General features: G+C 34.7%; 1 protein-coding gene across 2 annotated transcripts in view; it reads right to left on the bottom strand.

Moving 5' to 3' along the window:
• LOC112154516 (voltage-dependent calcium channel subunit alpha-2/delta-1) overlaps positions 1–20,903 on the bottom strand; it is a 135,042-nt gene that overhangs the window by 70,546 nt on the left and 43,593 nt on the right. For both annotated transcript variants that reach the window (XM_036210196.1, XM_024285523.2), the window contains 2 exons: positions 14,545–14,626; positions 12,020–12,136 (listed from right to left, as the gene is read on the bottom strand). In XM_036210196.1, the coding sequence (XP_036066089.1) occupies positions 12,020–12,136; positions 14,545–14,626 (199 nt within the window). The remainder of the gene's footprint in view (positions 1–12,019; positions 12,137–14,544; positions 14,627–20,903) is intronic.

Below are 20,903 nucleotides of genomic sequence, written 5' to 3'. Positions count from 1 at the left end.
TGATGTGGCTTGTTTTTAACTAACCTTAACTTTCATTTTATGTTTACATAGAGTCAACAGGCAACTCTGCTACCACTTTTCAGACTTTTTCCCTCCACTTTCTGGGTCTGAAGTCGTCTGTTGGTGCATGGCTCCTGCTACGGTCACTAGTACAATTTCAAATACCAAATACCACCAAACTTTATGGCTGCCCGATTTTCAGTTTGGAGCCCAGCCCCTTTTTCCCATCACCCATTTGTTTACATAGCTAACAGCCCCTCACAATCCCAACTTAACATTACCAAAGCACCAAAATTGCAAGTAATAATGTAGCTATCCAGTCATACAGTTTTAAGCCCCGCCCCTTCCCATCCCCCATATGTTACAATTTTTTTTATTTAAAAAAATAAAAAAAATTCTCATTAGTGTTTTATTGATGATTATGACGTTTTTAACCAAAATCCCACGACCTAAATGTCTTAAAAAGCCATTTTTCATGTTGATCTGAAACCTCTGTTTCCAAAATATCCTCTGAGGGGGCGTGGCGAAAAAAACCCGAAATGATTTCTTAAAACATTTGTTCTCTTTCATTAGAAAAATGCCACACATGTATGTTAAACACTCAAAAAACAGGATTTTCATCGCAGGGGGACTTTAAAACCTCTGCGTTCACGGTACGACATGTACAAATATGGCTGAGTCAATACTAGTATTACTGACAAAGATTAAGGCTTCTTTAAGCATTGCAAATGTTCAAATGAACATTAAATAAATAAATAAAAAGTTCCAAATACTTTATTTATAATGTCCTGGTCCCGCCCCCACATTTATAAAATTCTAACTCCAGTTTGCTCCTTGGGTTCGGATGCAACGACAGAAACAGGAAGAAGATCGACAAACTGGTGCGGAGATCCGGCTCTGTTCTGGGACGTCCCCTAGAGGCTGTGACTGTGGTGGGTGAGAGGAAGATGTTACAGAGACTGTAATCCATCATGGAAAACTTCATCATCATCCTGAGACCGTGGGAGCGCTGAGGAGCTGCTTCAGTCAGTCGGAGGAAGACGCGCTTTTGTCAACTGTATCACACACAATAGACACTCGACAATAATTATTGTAATTACAGCATTTTTTATCTGCTATCTGTTTATTCTAGTCTCAATAGTACAGAGACCACATGTGTCAAAGTCAAGGCCCGGGGGCCGGATCCGGCCCTCCAGATAGTTCAATCCGGCCCACCAGATCATTTTTTTAAATTGTTATTAAGGGCCTGATGTTATCTTGTATTATTTCTAACTTGTATAATTTTGACAAATATATTTGTATGGAGAATAGAATATTGAAAGTTATTTTAGGGTTTAAGTTCATTTATTCTATAATAATATTCCTGCCTTTTCATGATTCATATTTATGTTAAAAAATTACAGTTTTAAAGTTTAAAAAATTGGGATTCTGCTAGCTTTTTGGACAATTTTTGGTATTTACAAAGACTTTTTTTCAGGCTATTTTGGAGTTTAGCTAATATTTCAGCTACATGCCAACTGTTTTAGCTAATTTAGGCTTTTTTATAGAGGTTTTTAGGCTGTTTTGGAGTTAGGCTAATATTTACATGCTAGCTGTTTTGGCTAATTTAGGCTCTTTTTAAACTTTTTTAGGCTATTTTCAAGTTTAGCTAATATTTCAGCTTCATGCTAACTGTTCAAGCTAATTTAGGCTTTTTTTAAAAAAAGGTTTTTAGGCTGTTTTGAAGTTACACCAATATTTACATGCTAGCTGTTTTAGCTAATTTAGGCTTTTTAAAAAAAAAGGTTTTTAGGCTGTTTTGGAGTTATGCTAATATTTACATGCTAGCTATTTTAGCTAATTTAGGCTTTTTTCAGCTTTTTTAGGATATTTTCAAATTTAGCTAATATTTCATCTACATGCTAGCTAATTTAGGCCTTTTTTAAGGGTTTTTAGGCTGTTTTGGAGTTACACCAATATTTACATGCTAGCTGTTTTAGCTAATTTAGGCTTCTTTTAATTTTTAGGCTATTTTGAAGCTTAGCTAATATGTCAGCTACATGCTAGCTGTTTTAGCTAACCTAACCTTTTTTGTTTGTTTTTTTAGGCTAATTTAGCATTTAGCTAATAATATAGCTGGCCATCAGCTTCAGTGTTTTCAGCTATTAGCTTTAACGGTTTTAGCTATCAATTTCAGCATCTTCAGCTATCATCACTAGCATCTTTAGCGACCAAATTTAGCTTACAGCATTAACACTAGCATTATTACAGGTAATGCTGTATATCTAGTTCATAATTATGTTAAAAAATTACAGTTTTAAAGTTTTAATAATTTAGTTTTAGACTGTTTAACAAATGTTTATCCTGTTCGGCCAGAGGTGTGTTTTGGATTTTGGCCCCTTGTGTGATTGAGTTCGACACCCCTGACCTAGACAATCAAGGAAGTCATTGATTTATCGTCATTTGCAAATTAAATCTCATCTGTAAGTACAAAAGTGTGACCTGTGATCCTACAGTTTGTAGGCCACACAATGAACCGTGTGAACATGTTTTCAGACGATGTGATGCTCGTTCTCTGGCAGCCTGAGTGAAGCTTTCAGTCCTGCCAAGATCGAAAACACACACCTGCCATCACACTGGTGTGTGGGGATCCGCGAGAGAGCAGAGGAAACATGAGCATCTGCTGTTGTGACTGGCAACGCTTTAGTCGGATCTATCCTGCTCAGCCTTTAGGGAGATTGTGATCTGAACTGTAACAACTCTGCCGTCGGTCCGCAGAAGTTCAACATTTTGAGAGGAACGTCCCTTAATGTTAAGGACTTTGAATATTAATTGAATCCTGCTTTCGGTGTGCCAGTTGGCTTCAAGAAAACTCCCCATTTGCCTCCTACGCCCAAATCAGATTTACTGTACGGCTTGTGCCTAAAATGATGTCACTTCCCCGTTTGGCTTTTCGAATCTGTCTCGCAGGATCAGAGCGCTAATTAGCTGGATGGTGTCAGAGCTGAGACGCTGTTTAAGCAACAGCAGAAAGGGAAATGAATCTGCCCGTTTTAGTTGCCGATACTCCAAACGGACAGTAAAGTAGAGTTCTCGGCGGATGCATGTACACCTGGACAGGAGTAAAAGTGACAGCTCAGACTTTTAACGAGCAAGACATCAAATGTGCAGCGCGCCTGATGAGCTTGATGTTGGAAAACAGAGATGACAAACCCAAAGCTGGAGACAGAGGCTGCTGCGACAGCTGGGCAGACGAAAGCAGCCAGACACATTCTGACTGCACCCCCCTCCCCCTTTTGAACTCTTCGTCTCACTCATTAAACATCCACGGCACTGAACACTTACATCTTTCATTGAGAGGGACTAAATACACAACGTTGCAAAAACAAAAGCGTTTTTGTGCTTGATTACAGCCGACCTCGTGCTCCGCTGACTCACAGATGCAGAACAGGAAAGTTCTTAGTTGGACAATGGAGGAAACTTGTGTTTTGAACATGTTCTTGTGGCATTTTTCCCATGATAGGGGACATATATCATGGAAATTAAGCTAGACCCTTATAATGTGTTAGGGTCAAATTGACCCATTTTCAAGAATGAAAATGGGTCAATTTGACCCTAACACATTTATAAAGGGATAAAATTGCCTTTCTGAGTATTTCTTCAAAACCGCCGTTTGAAAAACATCGCATTTGTTTTGTAGAGAATACGACGGGTGGGCTACAAGCTCCCAGGTTCGCTTCATTCTGATGCATCCACTTGTAGATGACCAGATCCATCCACGTCTTAGCTTTCCTCGTCCGAGCTGGTCTCTGGCTCCAAACTGTACGCTCCAAAATTGTATGACATGTTTGCTGCACCGGTAATGTTAGGTTGTGAGGGGCTGTAAGCTAGTGGAAGAGTGTGAAAACATATGGGGGAAGGGGCGGGGCTTAAAACTGATAGCTCCAATATTCTTTGGCATTTTGCTGCACTGGTAATGTTAGGTTTGGGGTGTGAGGGGCTGTAAACTAGTGGAAGAGTGTGTAAGAGATGGGGGTTGGGAAGGGGGGCGGAGCTCCAAACAATACAGATGCAAAGCTCCAATTCTGCTCACCCTTTTCTAGTGCACTGGTAATGTCAGGTTGGAAGGTGTGAGAGACTGTAAGCTAGCGGGACTATGTGTAAAGAAATGGGCGATGGGAAGGGGGGCGGAATTCCAAATTGTGTAGCAAAATAACTCCAATAGTGATTGATATTTTTGCTACAGTGATAACGTTTTGTTGTGGGTGTGAAGGGCTGTAAGCTAGTGGGACAGTGTGTAAACAGATGGGTGATGGGAAGGGGGGCGGGGCTCCAAACTGTACAGATGGATAGCTACAATATTTCTCGCTTTTTATGTGGCACTGGTAATATTAGGTTGTGGTTGTGAGGTGCTGTAAGCTAGTGGAAGAGTGAGTAAACAGATGGGGGATGGGAAGGGGGCGGGGCTCCAAACTGTACGGATGCAAAGCTCCAATTTTGCTCACCCTTTTCTAATCCATCGGTAATGTCAGGTTGGAAGGTGTGGGGGGCTGAAAGCTAGCGGGACATTGTGTAAAGAGATGGGGGATGGGAAGGGGGCAGAGCTTCAAACTGTACGGATGGATAGCTCCAATATTACTCCCCATTTTTGTTGCATTAGGTTGTGGTTGTGAGGGGCTGTAAGCTAGTGGAAGCGTAAGTAAACAGGTGGGGGATAGGGAGGGGGCGGAGCTCCATCCTGTACGGATGGATAGCTCCAATATTACTCCCCATTTTTGTTGCATTAGTAATGTTAGGTTGTGGTTGTGAGGGGCTGTAAGCTAGTGGGACAATCTCGGAAGAGGGGGGCGGGGTTACTCCATTGATCTTGCCCCTCCCACAACTTGGAGGCAAATTTCTAATAAATTCAGAAACTATGTCCCAGTTTTTCTTTTTATTTTAGCTAAAAATGGTTTGAATTTCATAAATATTCAACATTATATTTTTGTTGATGACCTTAATCAGTTAAACTAATTTGATTTTAATTCGACAAATTTTAAGATTTGGCTTTAAAATCATTGAAGAGTTTTGCTCTTATTTAAAAAAAAATAAATAAATGGATTCCATTTACATAAATTACTAGACATTACTACCTTTTACATATGGATTTGAGGATTTATACTTTGTAATAAGTAACTAATGGAAAATACAGAATATTTTTTAGCATAATTTAACATAAAAAAAGCATCACATGAGCTATTTTTTTGTACAGATTCATGTGTGTGGGGATGCTCCGTGATCAAACAGCTGTCTAATGACTCACGGCGTGTCATCCAGTGGCGCTTTAATAACACACATGCAGACACTGGAGATCAGTGACTTCACTGTAATTACACTCCACAAAACACAACACTTAGAAGAGCTCCATTGAAGCGCTCTCGCCCTTCCTAGACGTCTTAATGAACACGGGCGCCGCCAAAGAAGCAATTTTGTGTTAAAGGCGTGCACAGGTTGGAGCTTAAGTGGGAGATCTCTCCGTTTTTACGCTAACTGCTTAATGTGGCAAATGAGGATGTCAGAGAGGATTTTTTTTTTTGTTTATGATGCTATGTAGCTTAGCAACCAGTGTTGTTGTTTCCAGAGTTCATGGCTCTCCTGAGAGCAGAAGCTTCAATATGAGAGGAAATTTGGTGCATAAATGTTCGTCTGCAGCAAAAGATTTGCTTTTTTATGAGCAATTAAGGCTGTAAATACTGATGCCAACTCGTTTAGAAAAAAATAGGAAACTTTTTTAATGGAGAACGAGACCATTTCTGCTTTTTTGTGTATTCATAATGTGCTTGTCTTACAATTTGGCCAAAGTTTTTAGATTCTCCTACCAAATTGATAAAGCAATCTCAGGCATTTCTGCTTCTTTTTTATATATAAAGGAGCTCCTGTTGTCCCATTCTTCATTATTCTTGATTAAAAAAAATGTTAAAGTTAATCTTTTCTTAATAAAAGTAAAAATTCACGAATAATTTGAACACAACAGCTGTATTAAAATAAAAAAAAACAGTCGTATCTCAAACTACAAGTGAATTTTCTAAATATTTTAGGAGTTTTACAGAATGATTACAATTTGTGAAGCATGTTTAATTCATTTTAGTCATTTTTTACTTTTTGTTTTAAGTTTTGCATCCTGTCTTCTCCTCATTTTCTGTCCCAACTCTCCTTTTTTCCTCAATTTTTGATCACACCAAGACTTTTTTTTGCCACAAGAAAAATATACAGAAGTGTCAAAATGATTGATTTCATAGATCATTTTATATTAACTTAATTAGATAGTTAAATTAATAAAAAATGATTTCTTACACCTAACTACAAATTAGTTTGAACTCTGAATTGTTAACCTAAAAAAACTTATATTTCATTTTATTCTTCAAGTCCATTTATCACAGAGAATAAAAATATTTCTGATTTGATTTCGTCATGGAAACTGGTTGTAGGAGGAGCTTAATCCTAAAAGCCAAAGAATTGACAGCTCGAGTGAAATTAAAGAGAGAACGACAAATAAGAAAAGGCATTTAGATATAAAAAAATAAAACTAAAATGGAAAAAGGATCAGGTATAAATGTGGGTGATTTAGTCTGAAGTGAAACGGGGAGCAGGTGTGTGACCAGATCAGGTGATTATTAAGGAACAGAGAACACGTGGGCGGAGCTAAAACTATCAAGATTTATTCCCTTGAATTTTAAAACACCTTAAATTTCCTTCAGTTAACATGTACCTGGCCCTAGAGTATAACTAGAGTATTAATATGGTAAAGAATAGTTGTTATATTATAAATGTCCAGCATGTGAAACGAAACACTAAGAAAGATAAACTGGAATATTAATGAATGTTTAAGACGGCTAGTTTAAGGCAGAAGATGTTAAATTTATTAATTATAGTTTTGATTAGTTTTTTATATATATATATTCATAACTTAAATAAAAAGATAAAAAACAAAAATAATATTTTTGCAATTAAAAAATAATATATTTATTTATTTTTTTGCTAAATGTTGCCACCAAGACTCCACCCACAGCTATGTATCGTTAAAAATATCAAATTATTTTTATTTACCATTAAAAAGATTTAAACATATAAAACCTTTCAGGTATAACAAAGGATGAAAGCTGATAATAAAGTTAATGTTGATTGTGGGACTTAATAGAAAATGCTTTTGATATATATATATATATATATATATATATATATATATATATATATATATATATATATATATATATATAGCAACCCTCTTACCCAAAAATGAATGAATGAATTCGTAGTAAGTAAACAAATAACTAAGTACTGTAGTAAGTAAGTATGGTAGTTAGTAAGTAAGTAAGTACTGCAATAAGTACGTAAATAAATAAGTAAGTAAATATTGTAGTAAGTAAGTATGTACTGTAATAAGTAACTGAATAAAATGTGTAAAAAGTAAGTAAGTACTGCAGTAAGCAAGTATGGCATTAAGTAAGTAAGTATTATTGTAAGTCAGTATTGTAGTAAGTAAGTTCTGCAATAAGTAAGTAAAAAAATAAGCAAGTATGAAAGTAAGTAAGTAAATAAATAGTATGAAAGCACCGTAATAAGAAATTACTGTTTAAGTAAGTACTGTTTAGGTAAGTGGTGTAGTAAATATTGCAGTAAATACTCTTTAAGTAAGTACTATAGTTGGTAAGTAAATAAATAGTATGTAAGTTCTGCAATAAGTAAGAAAAATAATGTAGTAAATACTATTTAAGTAAGTCCTATAGTTAGTAAGTACTGTAGTAAGTAATTAAATAAATAGTAACATCAACCATGTGACTGGGTGCAATTTCTGATCACGTGATCGGATTAGGACATCCCTAGTAGTAAGTACTGCTTAGGTAAGTAGTATGGTTAGCAAGTAAGTACTGTAGTAAGTAAGTACTGTAGTACGTAAGTACATTAATAGTAAGTAAGTACTGTGGAAAGCAAGTAGTGTTTAAGTAAGTACTGTAGTAAGTGAATGAATAGTAAGTAAATATTGTAGTAAATAAGTACTGCAATAAATACTGTAGTAAGTAAGTACTGTTGTATGTAAGTGAATAAATAGTAAGTAAATATTGTAGTAAGTAAGTACTGCAATAAATACTGTAGTAAGTAAATACTGCAATAAGTACTGTAGTAAGTAAGCACTGTATAAAGTAAGTAAATAAATAGTAAATAAATATTGTAGTAGAAATTAAGTAATGTAGTAAGTAAGTACTGTAGTAAGTAGGTACTGTGGGAATTAAATAACAAAAATGAAAACTTCTAAATAATATGACACAACACTAGAGGAAAAAACAGAAAAGGTTCTATTAAAGACTAACTTTACTACTTGAGGAGCGACATTGAGGTGAAGACAAATAGCAGCAGTGTGTATCCTGTTAGAGCATCTTATTTTCACCCTCTACCGCTCCGTCTACCTGTCACTCAGAAATCTCTTCTGTCCGAGTGACCGACGGCGCCGTCAGCCCGTTTAGAGAAAATTGGGTCTTTGGAGCTGAGAAAAAATGGCTATGAATCAAGTGGGAAACAACAGCCTGTTTCTGTGATTTATGGGAAGTCATAGTAAGGAGTCTGAGTCCAGCTGGAGTACAGGAGCCATCAGGGAAGGAGGAAAAACTGAAATGCATTCTGGGTTAAAGGTGATTAAAGGAAGTCATTTATTAACTTTATTCATCCTGATCAAACCAGGAAACACCAACTGAAATTAAAAAATATATATTTGAAAGGAAATTATTTTTATTTTTTAACAATTAAATTATGATATTCTTTTTATTACAAAACAGAAATCATTTTACCACAAACTATGAAAATTTTATTAAAAAAAAGAGAGACAAATAAAAATAAAACAAAACAGAAAAGGATTCAACCACCCTGAACCACTGCGGTTCACCTACACAGGTGACGTTCCCAGCAGGTGGTTTTGGTTGAAGGCCATAAAGCAGCCGGTAGTTTAACATCATTATTCTGCCGCCATTGATTTTTCTGAGCAGTTGTGTTGGTGTCCTAAGGTGCAACACAACACCAAAAACTAATTGTCCCCTCATCCCTTGGCAATAACTGGGAGACATTACCGGATTGATGTGCCAATCAATGTGAATGTAACTATGGCAACAGGCTGTCAGGCCTTAATTGGATATTTCTGGTTTTCTGGGTGGAATTGATCAGGACTGGGATCAGCTGATAAAACTAAGTGACAGAAAAAGGCTGAGCGGATCAGTTTGGAACTTTAAACACATGTTACCAAATGAGATCACATCAGTACAGGAAAGTTTAGAAATATAAACATTAGCAGTAGAATGGGTGGAAATATCGCGTAAAACCCGCATTCCCAAACTGTACATGACTTTAAAGGTCTATATTATTCTTTAGCCTTTAGGAGAAAACTATATCCTTAAACATGATCATATATTACCTTTGTCACACTAAAGAACAAATTATTTATGAAATATTCATTATTTTCCTACATGGAAGTAAGACGCCTCGATCTCTGAGGGCGCCGCCCATTTCATGACGTTATCCAACAGCCGTCCTCATCAGTGTGTCTGTGTTTCATCCTTGAAAACAAACAACATCCGACCTTTTGTAAAGATGAATGTGCTACTGTGTACATGAAATGGAAGCGTTTTCCTCCGCGGAGAAAATTGGGGCGATTGTGTTTGACTGGAGGCGGAGCTAGCTCCGCAGGGGCTGTTCTCACTTGTCTACATCACAGTTTGAGGATTCACTTGTTGTCGGGGGTTGGAAGGGGCTGGTGCTCAGAGCGCAGGTTGTTAGAGGAAGGCCCAGAGATGCATGAATGGTTTAAAATAGCACTTTGGGGATTTTTTCCATGAGGAATTAACATTAAAACATATGGAGCCCCTAAAGGAACAACGAAAAAATAAAAAATGAAGTAAGTAACTGGTTAAAAATTGGTTGCTATCTGGTGTGCACCAGATAATATCTGCTGAGTACCAGATAGTAACTGGTGAGCACCAGACAGTGACTAGAATTTTATTTTATTTTTTTTGCGATGTAGTGAGTACCAGATACTATCTGTTACTCAGAAGATATTATCCGGTGAGTGCCCAATAGTAACTGGTTGGCACCAGACAGTGACCAGAATTTTTTTTTTGGTTACCATCTGATGACTATCAGATACTATCTGGTACTAACTGGTGTGCACCAGACATTGACCAGAATTTTTTTTCTGGTTACTCTCTAGTGAGCACCAGATACTATCTGGTGAGTACTAGATACTAACTGGTGTGCACCAGACATTGACCAGAATGTTTTTTTCTGGTTAGTATCTGGTGAGCACCAGATAGTATCTGTTAATCACCAGATACTAACCGGTGAGTGTCCAATAGCAACTGGTGGGCACCAGACAGTGACCAGAATTTTTGTGACCAAATTTTTTTTTTTTTTTCTGGGTACCATCTGGTGACTACCAGATACTATCAAGTACTAACTGGTGTGCACCAGACATTGACCAGAATTTTTTTCTGGTTAATTTCTGGTGAGCACCAGATGCAATCTGGTGAGTACTAGTACTAATATGTTTTTGTGGAGAGTAAAATATTAGAAGTAATTTAAGGATTAAGTTAATTTATTCCAGAATAATATTCCTGACTTGTTATTCATAGTTACGTTAAAAAGTTACATTTTTTTTTTATTTTAAAAATGTAGCTTTAGTGTTTTCAATAAATGTTTATCTCGTTCAGTCCGCGAACTAAAATGTGTTTTGGATTTTTGCCCCCTGTGGGATTGAGTTTGAATCCTTTGCTTTAGGGGCTTTGCAATAATACACTTAAAGGGGCCACACCATAATTTTCTTCAGCCTTTCAGATTAAACTATATCCATATATATGATCATATATTACCTTTGTAACACTAAAAAAAATAATTATTTATCAAATATGAGTCATTTTTGTGGACCTTTTTAATACCCTGAAGTAAAACAACTTGATCTCTGAAGCTCCGCCTTTCGCCCCTTGTCGGCCCCGCCCATTTCATGAAGTCACCCTTAAACCTGCCAATACACCGTCAATGAGAGTTTCCTCAGCGTGACCAAACTTTGTAAACAAAACCACGATCTCTTCAGTCAATGCTCTCGATTCGTTTCGTATTCAGACTGAGGAATCTCAGAGCAAACAGAAGTTCAGTCCGATTGGAAACGAACCGAGACCGCCTTGAAAGATGGGTCCGAGAGCGGTCCTGGTACATCTGTGGTGCCGAGGTAGTTATCTCCTGCCAGGGTACACATTCTGGCAGGAGATAACTACCTCGGCACCACAGCTATGCGAAGATAGTAGGTGTTTGTTGTAGTCTTGGGGCTTACATCAGCACGTTTCCAACCGCTCGTTTTCGTGGGTATGGGAGGGGCTGCTGCAGACAGAGCAGGTTTTTAGAGGATTACCCTTAAATGCATAAACGGATCAAAGTACCGCTTTGGGGTTCTTTATTGTGAGGAATGATCAGTAAAATACACTTAAAACCTCAAAAAAGTAGAATTTTCATGGTAGGGCCCCTTTAAAAGCTCAAAAAGTTAAGGGTTAGATTTAGGGTAAGTCGTAAAACTTCCACTTCCAACCGATGATGTCATGCGCCAAATTAAAATTAAATTAAATTCCATGAGGTTACATGAAAAATACCTCAACAAAGACAGTATTTAGACAGGTCGTTCAACTTTGGCAGACTATAAAGTCTATTATAGAAGCAACGTAAACACTGATAGGTTTTCTTAAGGGGCTTTTAGCGGGAAGACACTTGTAACACTGAATTAGGTAATGTGTCTGATTATGTCAGACCAGCCTGAAGCTGTGGCTCTGCTCCAGCTTGTGTTGCAACATGTGACACAGACGAGCATATTGTCTCTGTGTCCTTTGCTGGGATGACACAAACAATCCGGATTTGAGTTTTGCTTGTTTCTCTTTCCAACAAGAACAGCCTCTTCTTCGAGAGACGCGATACTAATCCATCTGCCAACCAGCTCATTTCCTAAAAAGCATCAGGACGGTGACATCATACTCACCTTTAAGGCTTGGGAGCGGTTCGCCAGCAGCTTCTCAATGTTCCCTGAAGCTGTATCCACCAGCTGCCTGGCGATGTTGGACTCCACACTGAAGTGAGTTCTGTGTTTGTGATAACTCTGAGAACGTCAAAGAGACATCAGAAACTCATCAAACTTTTACTGATGAACATAAAAAAATCAGACGACACATCACTGATTGAACTGTAGGGTCGGATTATGTAAGAATACTCTACAACAGATATTGTTCAAACACACAAACGACAAAAATAGCAATTATTTTAGCCCCTGAAGGGGTTTTACTGTCCATCATTAGGGCCACAGAACAGCAGAACAAGCCTTCATCCTCCAGCTTTTGAATAGTTTTCTTTTCTTTCAATGCATTTTTTAAATTTGTGTAGATCTCAGATTTTTTTTTTAAATATATTTTCAAAAACTAAAAATGTTTTGACCATATTTGTGTCTCAGTTTTAAGAGATTCCAGGTGCACAAACCAGAATTTGACACCTAATTTTGTCCTAAAATTCCATTTTTTTTGTGTATTTTGTTACAAAAAATAGTCTAATTCTCACTTTTGGTTGCAAATCAATCAACCAACATCCAGAGGAGAAACGGAAATCTATCTATGCCCTAAAAAAGCTGTAGGATCCTTAGTACCAGATGTATTCTGTCAATCACTACACGTCAAGAATACTTCCTGTTCTCTGAAATAAGAACACAACCGTATGAGTGTGTGCACGATCTTTTGTGATCCTGATCGTGTCTGAGTGTGTACACTGTGCTGGCAGAATGAAATGATGCTGCGTTATGCTTAATGACAAGCTACTATATATAGAGGAGTGATGTGTTGTGACAGCTCAAGTCAAGTAGGGAGGGTTAATTAGACGAAGAGACGCACGTGACTCAAAGCTCAGGATTATTTGTCTCTGCTCAACAGATTAAATTAAATCTACGGTCTAAAACAATTTTAAAAATGTGTTCCTAGGTGTTTTTTTTTTATTTTCTTTTTTTTATTTAGCAGATTTTATCGGATTGTTCTCCTGGATTTCATTCATATGGTTTATCCTCGCCGATATGTGTGTATTTCTCAACTGTGTAAATTAAATTAAATTAAATTAGATTAAAAATAAAAATAAATTAAAAAAATAAAAATTAATTAATAAATAAATTAAAATTAAAAATATAACTAAAATCTAAATTAAAATTAAAAATATAACTAAAATCTAAATTCAAATTAAATTAAGTTGAATCAAATTAAATCAAGTTTAAAGTAAGAAATTAAACTAAAATCAAAAATACTGGAATATAAATTAAATTAAATCTAAAAATGCAATTAAAATATAAATCCAAATCAAATTAAATTAAATCAAATTAAAATTAAATATACAATTAAGATATAGATTAAAATTAAATTAATTTAATTTAAATACAATCACATCAAATTAAATTAAAATAAAAGAAGAAAACTAAAATTAAAAATACTGGAATCTAAATGAAATTTAAATAAATTTAAATTAAATTTAAGATTAAAAAACAACCAAAATTATAAATAAAACAAACACTAAAAGTACAATTGAAATATAAATGAAATCAATATTAAATTAAAATCAAATTACAATAAAATCAAAATTAAATAAAAAACAAATTAAATTAAATTAAATTAAAATAAAAATTAAAACTAAAATTAAAAATACTGGAATGTAAATTAAATTTAATTTAAATTAAATTAAAGAATAAAAAAACAAAATTAAAAATAAAACAAAAACTAAAAATACAATTGAAATATAAATTAAATAAATAATAAATTAAAATCAGATTTAAATAAAATCAAAATTAAATAAAAAATTACATTAAATTAAATCAAATTAAATTAAAAGGCCTGAAATATGGACGTCATTTTTGGCTCAAAGTTCAAAGATGGTCTTTAGGGTCTAAAGATCTGAGTTTAAGTGTCTCTTCATGACATTCTGTAAGAAGCAGCAAAATGTATTTATCTGAACTGGAAAATTGAGTTGTTGCTGCTGGTTTCTAAGTTAATTTTCTTTAAAAACTTGTTTTTGAAACATGAAATTAAAAAAATTGAACCCCTGAAATGAAGAAAGAACAAAGCAAAATATAAATAAAAGTTGAATATTTTACTCTTTCAGCAAAATATTTGAAAGTCAAATAGAGATTTACACAAAAGATTCATGTTTTTTTAAACACCAATCATCCCGCTAGCTTATAGCCTCTCACAACCCCGAGCTAACCTTAGCGGTGCAACAAAAATGGCGACCGATATTGGATACCAACTCGGTGAAGGAAAACCAAGACATGATTCAGAATTTGGCTCGTCTGTTGCACTGTGTCACAAAAAAGCTTTTTCAAATGACATTTTTTAGAAATAAACACTTAGAAATTGAGTTTTAATCCTAAATCATTTTATATATTTGTCCTCCATCATGAGAAAAATGCTAAAAAAAAAACGATTTTCATCGGACATTTCATTTCATTTGACACTTTCTCGTGACCCCAGAGAAGTCTTTTACCTGTATTAGACTCTGCAAGCCGCTGGCTGTGTCTGTTAATGAGATCAGATTTGTCTGCATCTGGTCCACCCATTTTTTTACTCTGAAAGACACACAAAGAAAAGAAAAATTTTAATAAGGAATCAGAATGTTTATGCATGTGTTTTCTGGAGCTTCTATTGATTTCATTAAGGTCAGAATATTTCAAATCTATGGTCTTCTGGATCAAGTCAAAATGAATTCATCAGTACTGCCAGTGTTCTCCTGTGACCTCTGAGTGAGGTAAGCATTAGGATGTGTGTCCAGGAGGATTAAAAGTAAACTAAATTTGACTTATTGCAAAAGATTTGACAGAAGTTGTACAAACACTTTCTAAATCATCAAAATTTCAAGCAACCACCCAGTCCAGGCATAAAAAAACATGATTTTCCAGTGGTTAAAACAATTCAAGCTGTTTGAAAAGGACATTAAACTGCAAAACCTTTCATTATCACATTAAAGCTTGAACACACGTTCAAATTATTAAAAATATAACTTCTATTTTTATTTTTCCTTGCTGTAAAAACTGCAAAAAAAGCTTTTTTTATCAATAATTGGAGAGAAATGTCAAAAACGAAGAGTCAAAGGAACTTTTAACTAGTGAAATAATTAACAGCACAACAAAAATCAATTTTACTTCATATTATCATGTTTAACATCAATAAAGAACTCAAGATCCTCATTTTTCTTTATGGTAAAATGTTAAATTTAGAGTGTATTTAGACTGGAAACGTCTCTTGGTCTGCATGAAGTCCCAAAATGTGTGTTTGGTTTGTATTCAGACACCCAGAGATTTCTATTTTGAACTTAAGTCTAAACAAAACAAAAAATCTCTTCAGTCATTGGCATAAAATAAGAGTTACAAGTCACTTTTTCAAACTTTATATTTTACTGACCCATTTTGAAAGTCTATAAAGATCATTTGTCCACATTGGCTTAAGTAGGCTATGCTAGCTAGCCAAACAGTGGACAGCGTAGTGAGCTAGCGATGACCGGCAAAGCTAGCTTGCTATGCTAATAGCTTGCGTAGGTACTCAGTATAGTCGGCTTGCTACGCTAGGCAGCCGCTTGGTGGATGCTAGCCTAGCGAGATAGCTTTGCTAGCCTTTGCTAGCTCACTACACCTTCCACTGGGCGGTTGCCTAGCGTAGCCCACTTCGCTTTTCTGGCTGGGAAGTCGTATTAATGAGCCTGCATTTAACCGACCACATTTCAATGAGTTATGTGTCTCATCATTGCTGTGCTACTCTGTTTACATCCCATAATGCCCCACTACGACGGCCATTTTGGTCTGAGCACGGAGCCTTTTCAGACTGAAGAAATTCAGAGCAAAGCGGAGGTCAGTGTGATTTGAAACTAACTGAGACCACCTTAAAAGCCTGACCAGGGTGCGTTTAGACTGAATATTTGTTTCAGACTATCAGGGGAAATGAAGTCTGATTTTCTTTAAGCTAACCAAATGTTTCCAGTCAGAATACACACTTAATTTTTTTTTTTTTTTTTTTTAATCTAAAGATGTTTACCAACTTTTTGTCTAAAATGACAAAAAATATATAAATATATTAAAAAGCAGTCTTTGTATATTAATAGCAAATATAGTAATTATATTGTAAATGTTTGCCTGATTTTAACTTTTTTTAGTGTGAAATAACAAATAAAGTTGAAATTAGTGTTTACTTTAATAAGATTTCCTTTTTCATTAATAAACATGCATTCCGCCTGTAGTTAATGCTTTATTTCGAACAATACATATAAAATACATGGTAAAAAACAAGAAAACAACTTTTTTTTTAATATAAAAGGTATTACACCTCAATTATGTAGTTCAAAATAGAGTACAAAGAAGTTTAAAAACTTTCCAGATCTCAAATATTGTGACTTGTTGTGTCTGTTTACCTCACAAAAACTAATAAACTCAAACTTATTGTCCTTTAAATTGTACAGACATAAATATAAACACATTCCTTTCCGTTCATGAACTCTTTACTGAAAGCAGAGTCGTATAAAAGAATCTACCCTCAGGTGAATGTACACACAATCTACCTGCCAACCTCTTGCTGTAATTGTTATCCCTCTTGCTTTAATTACACAGGCACTCACACAGTAAATATTTCTAAACTGTATGAATGCCTCCATGAGTGCAGGAATTACCTCCCGTCCACTCTGCAGAGAGGCCTTTGACATACGAGCGCCGCGTAGATTATCTGATTTAGAAAATACAGTGTAATGTGAGCCGGGTTATCTCATAGCAGCCACATAATATATTTAGCCGTCTAAAAGACAGCTGCGAGCGGCCGAGGGCAGATATAGGATGAACTTACTGTCACTGTGTTAGTTGGTACAGCTTCTGAAATATAACCAAAAATCCCAGTGACCCATTCCACGTTTGATGGGAAAATGGGGCAATTTACTCCAGCAAACAGACCCTTGGTGTGTGTGGTTTTTTTTTTCTTTTTGGAGCTACTTTTCCACTGGGCCTCATTTAGTTCAACCAAAGTAAGGGGAAGCACAACAGGTGCCTGATGGGAAAACTACGACTATATGTGAGGATTATACTCCAAGGCGTACTTTCATTATTTATTTATTGTCCAAAACATGCTCACAATGCCGTTGCACTAACAAATTTATAGTTTGTGTGGATACAAAATGAAAAGTAATTTGAAAAAAGAAGAAAACCAAACAACTATATATAACTATAATAATATTTACCACAAAAACATGTAAATCCCACTTAAAGATATGATACTAATACTTTAAAATAGCAAAAAACACATTTCCCAGTCCTAATTAGAGACTCAATTAACAATTTAGATGACTTCCAAAACCAAAAAAAAACAATTAGAAAGGACGTTTTGTTATTCATTTGTTTGTATTAACCAGAATTAAAGCCAAATATAGATAAAAGTTTTAAAGGGTTTAACGAACCCATTTCCTGGGTTACTCAAAGTCACAAAAAAATAAAATTATATATATATATATGTGTGTGCATTTGACATGCTAAATGGGCCTTCTTGAGTGCGTTCAAGCACATGGTGTTCACAATGGACAGGCAGGGAGGGGCTTCCTCTTCTATCTCAACTGTTTATTCGCACATATTCGCCACCCAAAGCTAGAAGAGGCTCGGTGCGAAATGTGGCGAAATTTCACAAATTTCTTTCTTTCACAGCTCTATTCCAATATATCAGGGGTGTTGAACTCAATCGCACAGGGGGCCAAAATCCAAAACACACATCGGGCCATGGGCCATTTATTGAACACATAAGAAACAGAATTTTAAAACTTAAAAAATGTAACTTTTTAAACATAAATATGAATACAAACAAGCATGAATATTATTCCAGAATATATAAACTTAAACCTTAAATAACTTTCAATATTTAACTCTCCATAATAATAGTTTCTGGTTAATAGTTAATAGTTAACATAAGAATTTTTTATTTCTGTTGTAAACTTAAACAACCCATATCATGCTAATCTATTTTATTTATTTAAATTAGTTTCAAACATATTTATAAAAAAATATGAGATATATTGCTTGTATTTTACCATTAACATGTTTAAAACTAGTTTTAATCAATTAAATTAATTTTAAAAAATTTCCACTAGACAAAGATGTATCTATTAAATATCTATATCATGGCTATATATATATATATATATATATATATATATATATATATAGATAGATATTATAGATGTATAATATGCATCTGATAGACATAATTCATAGTGGTCTGCTGTATATTGCGGTTTGAATTTCTAGCAGACGACTCTCCCACAGATAATTGCATTGCAATCCCAGCATGCCTTGCATGTTGTAAACATGTTTTTTGTGAGGAATGTATCACATAATATACTTAAAGCTTAAAAAAAGTTGATATTTTATGACGTAAGCCCTTTAAAATCCTATATATTGGAATTATGGGGCTTGTCTCGCCTAGTTTAAGAACCCCTAGTGGTTTATTTGGCAAACTACACCCAGCTTCTGTTCATTTTGTTTCAATCTGAGGGTCAAAGTGTTGCTTTTTGCTCAGAAAGCACATCTAAAAGCCTAAGAAATTAAGGAAATCTCAAAGTTTGATGAGTTTATTTTTACATGGACACAAAAGTGTGCAATCTGGCTTAAATTATGACTTGAATCAATTAGTAGAAGTGATATTTTTGGGAAATTTACCAAAATAAATGTGCTAGGAAACTTTTAGATTTAAAACATGATTACAGCAAGGTTTTAAAAAAGTAAAATTTAGGATGTTTTGGCTCAAAGACTCACAGCTCCTCTGAGCTGAAACGCTCATTTTGTAAATAAAACCCTCTCCTTATAAATCTAAATTATAATGAGATCTTTCGGCCAACAACAAAAAGATAAAACGTCTAATTTTCTCTTATACAAAGAAAAATGTCACATTAGCAAAACCAGGAACAAGGAGTGCTTTTACATGGGCAGAAATATTAATAAAGAGAAATCGGAGCAGTATGCGGAGAATTTAGACCTCAGGACTTTAAGATCGGGGGATTTTCATTCTAATTGTAATAGACTTAAAGTGTGTCAGTTTTAAAGAGAGTTTAGTACATTGTTTGGTAATGAAACTCCGTGTGCATCCAATTCTGTTCCATCTCATCGAGTCTGATGACAATAAACGTCACACCAGCAGGCGTAATCACATTCTAACACAAAAGCTACACAACCACCGTGCAATCTTTCATTTTTCTATGATCATAGAATTAAAGGCACTCATTCTATAATAGTATTTAGTAGGTACCCATCAAGTTTAAAAACTGTCCATCTTTGAGACAGGGGCAATTTGACATTGAACATTTTTGTAACAATTTACAAATATATATTTTTATTTTATTTCTGGAAATATCCCTCTAGTTCAAAAACAGCGTGTTTTGAGAAAAGGGCAAGTACACGTAAAAGATTTTTGAAACAAACGTGTGCATGGCCGCCATCTTTACAAATGGCCGCCATTTTGATTTTTTTTTCTGAAATTACCTTGCTAGCATAGGTACATAGTAACAAGTTATTTTTAAATGCATACAATACAAATAATAGCATTCTGTAGGAACCCCTCTAGTTTTACAACTGCATATTTTTTTAGACATTAAAATTTTTTTAAACAATTTAGAGCATGGCCGCCATCTTTACAAATGGCCGCCATTTTTTTCGTTAATTTTTTTTGTATTACCTTGCTAGTATAGGACATGGTAACAAGGCATTTACTATATGCATGTGATACAAATAATAGTGTTTAGTAGGTACCCATCTAGTTTAAAAACTCCCCATTTGGAGATGGGGCAAGTAGAGATTGAACATTTTTGTAACAATTTACAAATGAACAACATAATATTTATATTTTTTTTTCCGGGAAATTACCCCTCTATTTTAAAAACTGTGTATTTTGAGAAAGGGTAAAGTAGAAGTTAAAGATTTTTTTAAAACAAATGTGTGCATGGCTAACATTTTTACAAATAGCTGCCATTTTGATTTTTTTATTTTTTGGGGGGGGAAATTACCTTGCTACCATAAGATATGGTAACAAGGCATTTACCATAGGCATTTTTATACAAATAATAGTATTCTGTAGGTACCCCTCTAGTTTTATAGCTGCATATGTTTTAAAAAAAGGGACATTAAAAATGTTTGAAATAATTGAGTGTATGGCCGCCATCTTTACTAATGGCCGCCATTTTTTCTTTTTAATTACCATGTTACCAGAGGTCTACCAAAACAGCAGATAAACAGTAAATATGACTAAAAACACAACTGAAAACAATTATTATTGTCCAGTATGTGAATGTATTTGTAAACCCAAGTATTAAACTGAAGAAAATGGTTACAAATACTTGATTCTTTTGCATTTTATTGTAATCCAGAGATTAAGTGGTGAGTTCAAATACCTGAAAGAAGTATCAAAAAAATGTGATTTCATTTATTGCCTCCTTAAGTGCATTGTTATACTCTTTAAAAGTCAAACAATACAATGAACAAAGTGCTAGAATAAACCAGAAAACAAATGTTTAAAAAATTTTCAAAATAAGACACTGGAAAAGAAATGTACAATGGGACATCAGTGATTGAATTAAGAACAGAGAAAGCAGAAATATGTTTTTCCAAAACTATGTGGTAAAGAGTTAAATGAGCTATTGCTATTGGAAATATCATCAATAGGAAGATATTGCCATGTATAGTAAGTTCAAGTTAAAAAATGAACAAACATCCTATCAGTGATTTCCAGTGTTGGAACTAACGCCATTTAAGTATAACGGCGTTACTAACGGCGTTATAAATCAAGTAATTTAGTAATCTAACTAATTACTTTCATCCTCACTGTAACGCCGTT

The sequence above is a fragment of the Oryzias melastigma genome, linkage group LG23 (assembly GCF_002922805.2).
Source record: "Oryzias melastigma strain HK-1 linkage group LG23, ASM292280v2, whole genome shotgun sequence".
NCBI classification, from domain to species: domain Eukaryota; kingdom Metazoa; phylum Chordata; class Actinopteri; order Beloniformes; family Adrianichthyidae; genus Oryzias; species Oryzias melastigma.
Note: the sequence above shows the minus strand (reverse complement) of the source record. Positions and strands in the feature narration are given on the sequence as shown.